General features: G+C 54.1%; 1 protein-coding gene across 7 annotated transcripts in view; it reads left to right on the plus strand.

The window, feature by feature from the left end:
- Positions 1-11,728, plus strand: part of POU6F1 (POU class 6 homeobox 1) — a 28,602-nt gene extending 16,874 nt beyond the window's left edge. For 6 of the 7 annotated variants that reach the window (XM_040488106.1, XM_040488104.1, XM_040488108.1 and 3 more), the window contains 8 exons: positions 1,797-1,918; positions 2,830-3,055; positions 3,593-3,846; positions 4,517-4,645; positions 5,265-5,468; positions 8,602-8,743; positions 9,296-9,464; positions 10,490-11,728. In XM_040488106.1, the coding sequence (XP_040344040.1) occupies positions 1,797-1,918; positions 2,830-3,055; positions 3,593-3,846; positions 4,517-4,645; positions 5,265-5,468; positions 8,602-8,743; positions 9,296-9,464; positions 10,490-10,835 (1,592 nt within the window). In that variant the 3' untranslated portion in view covers positions 10,836-11,728. The remainder of the gene's footprint in view (positions 1-1,796; positions 1,919-2,829; positions 3,056-3,592; positions 3,847-4,516; positions 4,646-5,264; positions 5,469-8,601; positions 8,744-9,295; positions 9,465-10,489) is intronic. The other variant, XM_040488111.1, reaches the window with a different exon arrangement.
- The last annotated feature ends 394 nt before the right edge of the window (positions 11,729-12,122 follow it).

Here is a 12,122-nt window from a genome sequence, read left to right on the forward strand (position 1 = left end):
CAAAAATAAATAAACGTTGAAAAAAAAAAAAAAAAAGAGTTGGACGCCTAACCGGCTGAGCCACCCAGGCGCCCCTCAAATTCCTTTCGAAAAGAAATCAGTTGTGTACCTAGGAGGAAGTTATCACCTGGAAAAGTACAAAATCTATCAATGAGAGAGGACCAGTAATTGGCTACAAGGTACCACATAGCTGTTAAGCCAGAAAAATAAATAAACAGTGATAAAACCTAGGTTGGGTGGCACTGTGGAGAAATGGGCACATTATTGATGGTTCTGTGAATTGGTTCAGTCTTTCTGAAAAGCAGTCTAGCAGGGAGTGATAAAAGCCCTAAATGTATGCAAACCCTTGGACCCTTAGTCCTACTTTGAAAATAAATCCTAATAAAATGAACATTTCGTTTCTTTAGATGATAAGCTTTTCTCATTCATGTTTATCACATTCCCATTTTCCCACTTCGCTTTTTTTTTTATATATTTCATAACATTTTGTCAAGCAACATATTTTTTAAGTTTTTGTGGGTTCAGAGTATCGTGATGTTTTCTGATTTTTTTTTTCAGTAGCTAGACCTGTATTTCCCCTCCACAGTGGACATAAACCTGTCGTTTTGTTTTCTGTTTGTATTTTAGAAGACTTTTGTTGTTGCCTGTTTTCTCTTTGATTCCTTAAAGAGTTGGATTTTTTTTTTTTTTTTTTTCATTATGTACTGTGAACTTTATAGTCCTGAGTTAGGTTACTGCCTTTCCAGATGAAAATGTGGGCTGGGAATGCAAGGTGGAAAGGCTGTCTAATTCCGTGGTTCCTCCTCTGGCTGCGTGATGTATCACAAGTGGGTTTAAAAGGAAAAAGAGAGAGAGGAGAGGTTACTGACCTCCATTCCCAGACATCCAATTCAGTAGGCTTAGATTAGGGCCTGGAAATCTACACCCAGCCAATATTAAGAGGCCACCAATCTGGTCTAACGTCCATCACCCAATATGTAGATTCCTTTTCAAGTTTTACTGTGTATTAAACAATAACCCTTCTCCTCATTGTTGTGTGGCTTTGAAGAGGTTTCCTGGTGGGGTTCTCCAATACCGGACTAAATCAAGGTAGCAAGAGGAAGCTATCAGCTGGGTGAAAAGCACCCTTTCACAGGAAAGAAGTTCTTTTGGAAGCTCAGTGAGGCTTCTCAGCTGGACTTCAGACCGCAGGCCCTGGCAGAAAAAAGCTGCCTGGCCTGGAATGCCCCTGTGTTCTGGAGTGTGGCAAAGACCTGTCCAGTTTTCAGGGACTGTCACTTCAAGGGCCTCACCCGACAGGAATCTTTGCCCCTTCCCCAAGCCAGCACCTGCATCCACAAAGTCACCTGCAGGTGGTGTAACAGTGATTCAATTGCTGGATGAGTCAAGGGAAGTTGCTCCCGTCAATTCTAGCTCCTTCCTTCCCTGACACACGTTTGCTTAGGGCCCCTTTACTGATTATGTGATAGGTCACCATGTCCTATGGAGCCAGGAAGTGGGAGACTTGATAGGCAACTGTGCATAGGCCTGCATCTTCTTCAACTAGATGTGGGAAGAGGGTAGCCCACCTTTCAGGTCTGGCACAGGGTCCCCCATCCTTCCATTCTCACTACCGGTAGCATTTGGGAAGCTGCCTCCTGGGCCAGGGAAGGCTGGTGATTGGCCTTGGGTTATGCAGAAAAACAATGTAGGCCTGAGAATTTAGCACTCCAAACTGCAACCAGATGTTCTACTCCAGTGACCCCTCCGCTCACACCGGGCTCACTCCTTGTCCTTTCTCTCAATGCCACATGAAGTGAAGTCTCTCCCGGGGATCCCTCCGAGCCCTGCCCCTGCGGTTGCCACCTTCAGCCAAGCCCCAAGCCAGCCTCAGGCATCGCAGACCCTGACGCCACTGGCTGTACAAGCTGCCCCCCAGGTAAGGGCCCCCCGGGGAGCTGAACAGAGGGCCCTGGGCGGGAGCAAAGCATGGGACAAGCCAGTGTGGGGTGGCCATGGGATCTGGGGATTTCTCGGGGCAGAACAGGGAAGGGGCTGTGGCTTGAAGGAGGGAATCCCTTCCTGGGCACCCCTGGCCTCTCCCCTACCCCAGATCAGGCCCACTGGGAAGATTAGATCTGTCTTTGCCAACTAATATTCTTGGGTCCAGCAAAGATTGTAGAGATAACGTTAACTCTTTCATGCCACAGGCATCTCTGTTTATCTAATGACTAAATGAGTGAATAGCCTTGTTAGCCCCTCCAGGAGATGCCTGGAAGAGTTAATGGATCGTTCAGGGTCCTCATTTAGAGCCAGGGGGCCGCCCCAGCTCCGTGAGAAGCTGCCTCCCGGGTCCCCCGGCTGTGCTGAGTTCCCTGTGACCTTTTGCTACATGGCACAGATCTGCAAGGCATCCAGCGGGGTATCCTCCGTCAGAGCTTCCCAGAAGCCTCTGTAGGCCCTTGATCTCCTGGTTCCACCAGCCCCCGCCCCCTGCTTCCCGACGGCCACAAAGCATTGGTCGTGTGGGCCAGGGCCCAGGGAAGGCCTGGGAGGCAGCAGACTGTGGTGGAGGAGGCTGGCACACCCTCTGCTGTCCCGTGAGTGGGGCCAGGCCCCGTCTCCGGTTCAGGCAGCTTCTCTGAAGGCAGGATAGTCTGGTCCAGGCACCCCCTCGGGGTCAGGCCTCCGGCTAGGGCTGGTCTCTTCCCCACCCTCACCGGCCTTTTCCCCACCGCCCTCAGAATGCTTTGTTTGTGCTCAACTGGGTCTGAGAGACCTGGTGTTTGCGCTGTCAATGTTGATTTTTTATTTTTTCTTTTCTTTTTGAAATCTTGTTTGCTTTTGCAGGTCTTGACTCAGGAAAACTTAGCCACAGTTCTGACAGGAGTTATGGTTCCAGCAGGGGCAGTTACTCAACCTCTTCTTATCCCCATCAGTATTGCAGGTCAAGTGGCTGGTCAGCAGGGGCTGGCCGTGTGGACAATTCCTACAGCAACCGTGGCTGCCCTCCCAGGACTGACAGCTGCTTCTCCTACGGGGGGAATTTTCAAGCCACCTTTAGCCGGTCTGCAAGGTAACGGCAACTCTCCCCAGGACTGCACCAGGCCCCCCACCACCCTACACTACTGTCCCTGCACGTGTGCTTGCCATGCTGGACTCAGAACACGCGGCCCACCGGGGCAACAGCCCTGGAGTCCGGATCCGGTGTCCCAGGCACCCAGCCACAGAGCTGCTGCACCACCTCGGGACTCTAGGCCATGACACCGAGCCGGCCCAGCGGGCCTCTCTCACTCCAGCCAGCCGAGACTGCCCCCCTCCCCCCCCACCGCGCCAGAGTTCGCCCCACGACCAGCCTCCTAAGAAGGACCACCGCAAGAAGATTCCGCTTCTGCTTTGGAACCTACGCGTCTCCAGCAGGCCCGAGGGAGGGGGGGATGAGAGATGCTGCCACGCGCTGCCCCTGCAAGGATCAAGGGAATCACGGCTGCCTGCCCCCTCTGCCCCGCTGTCCCAACCCCCCTCTCATTCTTGGGCCAGATCCCTTGGGATTGGAGCCGCTCTGGGCTGCGGCTAGGCATTTGAGCGCCTCTGTCTCTGCCTTGCTCCGTAGCAGCTGCCGTGCTGAACGCCGCTCTCCCGACACCCGTACAAGCTGTCCCGCCGGTACAGGCCTCCTCGCCCACGCAGCCCCGGCCAGCGGCCCAGCCCCAGACGCTGTTCCAGACCCAGCCGCTGCTGCAGACCACGCCGGCCATTCTACCGCAGCCCACCGCTGCCACCGCTACTGCCCCCGTCCCCAAGCCAGTGGACACCCCCCCACAGATCACCGTCCAGCCTGCAGGCTTCGCACTGAGTCCAGGAATTGTAAGCTGCTGCCCTCACCCAGGGCTGACCAGGGATGGACCGAATCTCGGGCCAAGGGTGGAACTGGCCCTTCCCACAGGGGAGGAAGGAGGTGGAGGACCAGCCCCCCCGAAAACGGCTCTTTTCCAACACATCCGCAGAGATGGCTCCCTCTGAGGCCTTCTCCTTGCATCTGCCAGCCCATCCATCCCAGACAAGAGCAGACAATCTCCGCCAAGAGGGCTGGGCAAATTCTCCAGAACCTGAACCACTGGACCGGCCTTGGGGGGTGGGATGATGTCTGGGGATTGCAAACTCGTGAGCTGTAACTAAGGTGGAGCTGGAGGCTCACAGCCCCGTGCCCGTGTCTGTCGGGTGTGGCTCCCGGCTCGGGCAGTGGAGCTGTTGGATGTGACTAGATTCACATCGGCCCCTCCAGTCTGGCCTTCTGTCCCCCTGGGCCTGGCCTGAAAGATTAGCCGGAGTTACTCTTCCGTGGTGGTGCCCCTCCCCCTTCCCCGCAGCCCCTGGCCCTCGATGCTATTCAGCTGGTGGACATAGGCCTGCAGCCCACATTCACACCTGCCCAGCATCCGTATCTCCCCACCCCAAAGCGCTCAGCCTTTTCCTCTCTGCCTTGGGCTCTTTCTCACCCCGTGGCCTCTGAGCAAGGCTCTTTCTCCACCCACAGATCAGTGCTGCTTCCCTCGGGGGACAGACCCAGATCCTAGGCTCCCTCACTACCACTCCGGTCATTGCCAACGCCATTCCCAGCATGCCAGGGATCAGCAGTCAGATCCTCACCAACGCTCAGGGACAGGCAAGTGGTCGAAGCCAGGGCTGAGGGTTGAGGGCTGCGGTGAGGCTGCCTGGGCGGGGGGGGGGGGGGCCCGGGCCTTGGGCTGAGGGTCCTAGAAACTCGGACAGGGTGCCACGCTGCCGTTCATCTCTCGTGTGGCAGCTCTCTGCTGATGCTGAGCCCCGGCAGGGGCCTCACCTCCACCCCAGCCTATAGGTGCTCACTCTACTCTGGGGTTTTCCTTCGTGGAGCACCCACTTTGTGACCAGGCTCTGTGTTAGGTGCTCTCTCACATTATCTCACCTCATTTTGAGTACAGGTCTGTTAGGTGGAGATTTTCATTCCCATTTTTCCAGGGGGAGAAGGCCGAGGTTCAGAGAAAGTAAGCCACCCAATAAAATGTGGCAGGGCAGGGCAGGGCTTCACATCCAGGGCTGTGTGAATCACATGCAGACCTATTCTTCCTGCACCTCGGCTCCGGGGATAGAATAAAGGAAACAGCTTTATCGATGAGGGAACTGAGGTCCGGAAGGGTTCAACGATTTGTTGAGGTCCCTTCCCCTGCCCACGTGGGGATTTGGGTTGGAGGTAGAACTGGACGCTGGCCTCACACCTGGGGTCCCTGCCTTGTTTCCTCCAGGTTATTGGAGCACTTCCGTGGGTAGTGAACTCGGCTAGTGTGGCAGCCCCAGCACCAGCCCAAAGCCTGCAGGTCCAGGCTGTGACACCCCAGCTGTTGTTGAATGCCCAGGGCCAGGTGATCGCGACCCTGGCCAGCAGCCCCCTGCCTCCGCCCGTGGCTGTCCGGAAGGCAAGCACGCCTGAGTCCCCTGCTAAGAGTGAGGTACAAGGGCTGGGCTGGGATGAGGGCAGGGGTGGGGGTGGGGTGCCTCCCTCAAGACTGCAGGGCAGGACAAGACTATTTTCTGAAGCCCCTGGCACACAGAGTACCTCCCCAAAGTGAGGGGAAATCCCAGAGTAGAAGGCCCCACATACTCTGTTCAGGGACAGAGCACCCCCCCCCACCCCACCCCCACTCCAAAAACAAGTGTATGTGCCCTCAGAGGCCAGTGCCATGCTGAAAGGGCCAGGGAGATAGTCAAAGCAAACTGAGCCTTGATCGGCTCCAGGGTGAACCGATTGCCAGGAAAGCCCAGGGAGGTGACTCGGCATCCCCTCCGCCTCACCCCTTCACTTGCACTGTGGCTTTGATTATTCCTTTATTCGTTCATTCCAGGAGCAGTTTTTGAGTGCCTACTATACTCCAGGTGCTGTAGATCTAGGGACGAGTAAGATGCCTTTCCTAGCCTTAGGTGGCTCACTGCTGGAGACAGTTGCAAGCCAGAGTGACAAAGACTATGACAGGGACGTGACAAGCTGCTGTAGGGACCCCGAGAAGGGAGTTCTGGACCGACTGGGGAATTCAGCAAAGCTTTGTAGAGAAGGGAGGTGGCACTAATCTAAAGGGATGAGGTGGGCGGGAGAGTGGGTCCCCCCCCCCTTTACTGTAATTGCAGGAATTAGAAGGTGTCAGAGCAGGGGTTCCCAGAGTTGTGTGTCAGAAGCACCTGAAGGACAGCTGGACTGCAGAGTCCCGATGCACACACGTCCCCCCACCCTTGGAGTTTCTTGTTCAGAAGTTCTGGAGTGGCGCTCCAGAATTTGTATTTCTAGCAAGTTCTCGGGCGAGGTTGAGGCCTTGGCTCTCAAATGCAGCATGCCGCTTCCAGGCTTTGTGAATAACCTCCTAGCCTCATCTGTAAAATGGAGATTATCAGAGTACCAACCTCAGAAGGTTATGAACGTTAATGGATATATCACGCGTAAGACAGGTAACACTCTGTATGCAGGGAGCACTGGAAAAAAACGGTGCTTTTATTTTATCACTTATTATGGAGCAGAGAGTCATGGAAGGGAAGTGGCTTATTAGATGCGTATTAAAAAAAAATTAACCGGGGCGCCTGGGTGGCTCGGTCGGTTAAGCGTCCGACTTCAGCTCAGGTCATGATCTCACGGTCCGTGAGTTCGAGCCCTTCGTTGGGCTCTGTGCTGACCGCTCAGAGCCTGGAGCCCGTTTCAGATTCTGTGTCTCCCTCTCTCTCTCTGCCCCTCCCCTGTTCATGCTCTCTCTCTGTCTCAAAAATAAATAAACGTTAAAAAAAATAAAAAAAAAAAATTACCTGTTATCCAGGTGGAGCCAAGAACTGAACTGTGGCAAGACTTGAGTCCTTGTCACCTGTTAGGAGGCAGCTGAAACAGTTCTACCAAGAAACCAGGAGCCCTGAACTTAAGTCCCTGGGGAGGAAGAGGGACTGGGCTTGAGAGCTACCAAAGGGTAGAATCCAGGGAATAGGACTCATCCTAGAGAAATGTGCACTTTCCAGGAAGTTGTTTTTTTATTGTTATTATTTAACATTTATTTATTTATTTATTTATTTATTTATTTATTTTGAGAGAGATGGGGACAGTGCGTGTGGGGGAGGGGCAGAGAGAAGGGGGAAGAGAGAGAGAGGGAGAGAGAGAAGCCCAGGCAGGCTCCACACTGCCAGCATGGAGCTGGCCGCGGGGCTCGAACTCACGAAACTGCGAGACCATGACCTGAGCCCAAACCAAGAGCCAAACGCTCCACCGACTGAGCCACCCAGGTGCCCCTCAGGAAGCTTTTAAAAACAATCATCCTGGGCTGCCTGGCTGGCTCAGTCAGTAAGTAGAGCATGCGACTCTTGATCTCGGGGTTTTGAGTTCTAGCCCCACGCTGCGGGTTTTTACTTTAAAAATTCATACTAAGAATACTGATTTGATATATTTATAGTTTCTCCTGATGATAAATATGATGCACACTTAAAAAAAATATTTTTTAATGTGTACTTATTTTTGAGAGGCTGAGAAACAGAGCATAAGCAGGAAAGGGGCAGAGAGAGGAAGACACAATCCGAGGCAGGCTCCAGGCTCTGAGCTGTCAGCACAGAGCCCGACGTGGGGCTTGAACTCACGGGCCTTGAGATCACGACCTGTGCCGAAGTCGGACACTTAACTGACTGAACCACTCAGGCGGGACACACACTTTTTATAAAAATTCCAATATTATGTGTAATGGAAAAAAGCAAAAATCTCTTACAAGTCCACCCCCAGAGATAGCTGATGTAGACAACTTGCTTTATATGTCTCAAGCTTTTGTTTTTCCTGGAAATTCATATGTATTTTTTATAGGAGTTATTCTATAAAAATTGTTTTCACTTTATCTTTTCTTCCACTTAGCACTGTGACCCAGAGCTCCTTCCATGTCGGTTAATTGATTAACTGCGTACTTTTTTTTTTTAATATTATACGTGAGAGAGAGAGACAGTGCGTGAGCAGAGAAGAGCAGAGAGAGAGGGAGACACAGAATCTGAAACAGGCTTCAGGCTCCGAGCTGTCAGCACAGAGCCCGACGCGGGGCTCGAACTCACGGACTGTGAGATCATGCCCTGAGCTGAAATCACGGACACTTAACCGACTAAACCACCCGGGCACCCCACTGTATTCTTTTTAGTAGCTGCACAGAATCTCATTGTAAAAAGGTCCCCAGAGTCATTTGCCAGTTCCCTGTTAATGGACATTTGGGGCCTGGGAGCCTCTAGAATCAAGTGTAGGTTTCTGTTCTGAGGGAAAAGGTTTGAGAGCAGGTATCTCAAGGGTGGACACCTGTTGGGCTTTGAACAACTGTACTGAACCTTTCGGAGCCTCTGACCTGCCTGTGTCACAGGTGGCTGCGAGGCTCCAACTTGGTGGGGCATGTTGCTGTCCTTACTTCAGAGGTCACTGTCTTTGGGTGGGTGTAATAAGTAGCTTCTAGTCTTGCTTTGTGATGGGGCACGGGTAGGAGTGTGCTGGGGGAGTGAGGATTTCATGCCCATTTTCATGTGGCCCGGGCAGGGACTCCCACCCCCTGAGCCAGGCAGGCGGGCAGTAGCGTCTCATTGGCTCTCTTCTCCCAGGTCCAGCCCATCCAGCCCACGCCAGCCGTGCCACAGCCAGCGGTGGTCATCACCAGCCCAGCCCCAGCGGCCAAGCCATCTGCCTCTGCTCCCATTCCAATCACCTGCTCTGAGACCCCTACTGTCAGCCAGTTGGTATCCAGTAAGTGACTCCTGAAAAAGGTTGTAGAGAAGAGGAGAGGCATGTATTCGGACTCCCCAGCCCCTTTAGATGCTGCTCTCCTTAATAAACTTTCTAGCGTCCAAAGGGGAAGGGCAAAGGCCCACTACCAGGCATTGGCTTTCTTATTCCCATTCCTGCTGAGCTGGATTCTAGGCATGGTGACAGTGGAGGCCACTTCCTCAAGAAGCCAATCCATGGGCTGTCTCTCGTTTGGCCTCTCACCCAGTATTTGAGGAATGTGGGTGGCTCAGCTCTGCTTGGGGCCAGGAGCGGGGAGAATGGGGGAGGGTCAGCCACTGGAGCTGGAAGAACTTGAAAAGAGACCCCTACTTCCAGACAGGTTAGTCCAGGCCCCTTTTCCTCAAGTTTTGTTTGCTTTGGGAACAGGGGTGGTGAAGGTGTTAAGGGTATATGGGCCTTTTGTCAAATGTCTTCATCCCTCACTGCTTCACCAGGCCAGGCCAATAAGCTAGGTAAGGAGGGCTATCATCCGTCTTACACACTCACCCCTGGTCCCTTCCTCTGACCTAGAGCCGCATACCCCAAGTCTGGATGAGGACGGAATCAACTTGGAAGAGATCCGGGAGTTTGCCAAGAACTTTAAGATCCGGCGGCTGTCCCTGGGCCTCACACAGACTCAGGTGGGCCAGGCTCTGACTGCAACGGAAGGCCCAGCCTACAGCCAGTCAGCCATCTGCCGGTGAGTAAGGCTGTTCTGGACAAGGTCAAGGCCGGCTCAGGCATTTGATGGCACTAAGCACTCATTGGGACCCAGGTGCATGGCTCCTTTCCATATTCTCTCTTGCTCCTGCCTCCTTCCAGACCAGGAAGGTTGTTCCAAGGGTAGACGGGGAACACCGAGAGTGGCCAGAGGCTGATCCAGTCCGTCTGAGGGCCCTCTCAAGTTTGTTCTTCAATCCTGAGCATGTACGTGGTCTTTCGTTGGGGGGAACCTAAGACCCTAATCCATTCAGGAACCCTACAGGGAAAGGCTACAGCTTATGCTGTTGGTCACAAAAGTGGGAACTTCCGTTCTGACTTAGCCGTCCACCGCAACCCACCCTCCCCTCTGTTATGCTCCCATCCCCCCTCCTCCCAAGGCATGACTATAACGCGATGTAGCTGATTTTTCTGTGTGCAGCGTTCAGACTGGTTCTGATGCCAGTATCGAAGGAGGGCAAAGTGTTGCAAACAGGAATGAGTCCATGGCTCAGGGATGGCCGAAAGGTGCCTGCCAGCTCCCAGATTAGACAAGAGTGACCGCTAGACCAGGTGTCACGCTGGCAGTTCTGTAGTCGCATCCGGGCTCGGCCAGGAAGAGCGGTCTGACTCAGTGTCACCACTGTGAGATGAAATCGGAGGAGATGGCACTTGTGACATCCATGTGCCATCTCTGAAGTCCTCTTAGGATAACTCCTCAAAGGACCTCACTCATTTGGGTGTGAACGTTCTAGAAGAGTTGTTCAGACAGCAGCTGCACTGTTATCGTTGCGCCACTGAACTGAGGCTGTGGGAATGGTCTCGCTTTTGTGACCTGGCTTACGGGATAGTCTGCGGAGTCTGGGCTTGGCTGAGCCAGGGTGGTCTCGATGGGGGCGGTGAGGGGACCATTTAGTACGGTCCCACCAGTCCTCAGAGGGGCAACCCCTCGTGGAGAGTACTCACACCCCAGGGTGGGGAGTAAGGCATTCTCACTGTCCCTTCCCGGGCTTGGGTCACCCACAGGTTTGAGAAGCTGGATATCACACCCAAGAGTGCCCAGAAGCTGAAGCCAGTGCTGGAAAAGTGGCTGAATGAAGCCGAACTCCGGAACCAGGAAGGGCAGCAGAACCTGATGGAGTTCGTGGGAGGTGAGCCCTCCAAGAAACGCAAACGCCGCACCTCCTTCACCCCCCAGGCCATAGAGGCTCTGAATGCCTACTTCGAGAAGAACCCGCTGCCCACAGGCCAGGAGATCACCGAGATTGCTAAGGAGCTCAACTACGACCGGGAGGTCGTGCGCGTCTGGTTCTGCAATCGGCGCCAGACGCTCAAGAACACCAGCAAGCTGAATGTCTTTCAGATCCCTTAGGGCTCAGCCCCCGGCCCTGTGTTCCAGCACTTTGTACTTTTCCCTTGGCCCCTGGCTGCAGCCACTGCCGTGACGGCACCTGTCGTTCTGCCACGTGCGGCTGCGCTTGTCCTGGGGTCGTGAGACTCCACTGTGTGCATGTGCGTTCACTGCCTCCCTCCTCTCCTCCACGTAGCTCCCATCACGGGGAGGGCAGAGGGGGCCCACCTGAGAGCTCCAGGCTCCGGGCCGGTCACGCCAAGGGACCCTTCCATTAAGTGGCGTCACTTAAAGAAGCACTTTGCGAAGGTGGTTTTCGAAGGGTGAATTCTGGTTGGGAACCAGAAGCTCCCCGTCTTTGGGGCAGGGCTGCGGCAGCCCCTAAGTACCACTGACCCTTAGCTCTTGTCTTTGATGGCATTCTCTCTCCACCCCCCCTTCCCCTGTGCTCCTCTGTGGAAGTGTCGCAGGTGCAGCAGCTCGCGCAGCGGAACCCCAGCCTCAACTCCCACCCTTTGCCTGCAGGCACCCTGTCCCCGAAAGGACCCAAGGGGCACAGTTCCGAAAAGTGTGACGAGCTGCTCAGCAGGTCAGGCTCAGTGTCTGCCTTGCCCTCGAGGTCAGAAGGTTCTCGCAGCCCTGGGGCCAGAACATGTGATCCCTGCTTCCTTTGGGGGGAAATTGCACTAAAGCAGAACCTGTTCATTTGTGACCCAGGTTGGAAGGAAGCAGCTTTGAACTCTGGCCGTCCTGGAGTTGACCTGGGTCTACGGCAGGTTGGGAACGTAATAGATGAACCCATCCTTCCAGATTTTAATCTAAACTCTGCCCGTGGCTCTCTCCCTCACTAGACAGTGAGGGTTAAAGAACCGGCAGCCTGGAAAATCCCACTGCCCAAGCTCGCAGCACCCCGAAGAGAAATGAAAGGAATGCTGACTCTCTCTTTCTCTTGTCCTCCCACTCACCCCTAACCCAGTGCTGGGCCTTGTCAGAGGGGCACACGAAACCCTAAACCAGACAGCAAGGCCCTGGGGAAAAGGCCACCATCCAGGAAGAATGGATGGCAGCCCAAGAAAGTCTCTTGTGGAAGGTGACTTAACTCTAATTTTCTTGGTGACTTTGAGCCTTGGATACTGGAGGAGAAATCTTGTTTTTTCTGGAGTCTTACACCATGTGTTTGTGCAAACAGTCCTCCCCACCCCTGCCTGCCAGAGCTCCTCTGAGTCAAGAATACCCCCGGAGCAGGACGGGTCTTGCCTACAGAGAGGACGAAGATGGCACACCGAAGGCGGGCACCCCATCCAAGCT

The sequence above is a fragment of the Herpailurus yagouaroundi genome, unplaced genomic scaffold, assembly GCF_014898765.1.
Source record: "Herpailurus yagouaroundi ecotype Mexico unplaced genomic scaffold, PumYag 166, whole genome shotgun sequence".
Taxonomy (NCBI): Eukaryota; Metazoa; Chordata; class Mammalia; order Carnivora; family Felidae; genus Herpailurus; species Herpailurus yagouaroundi.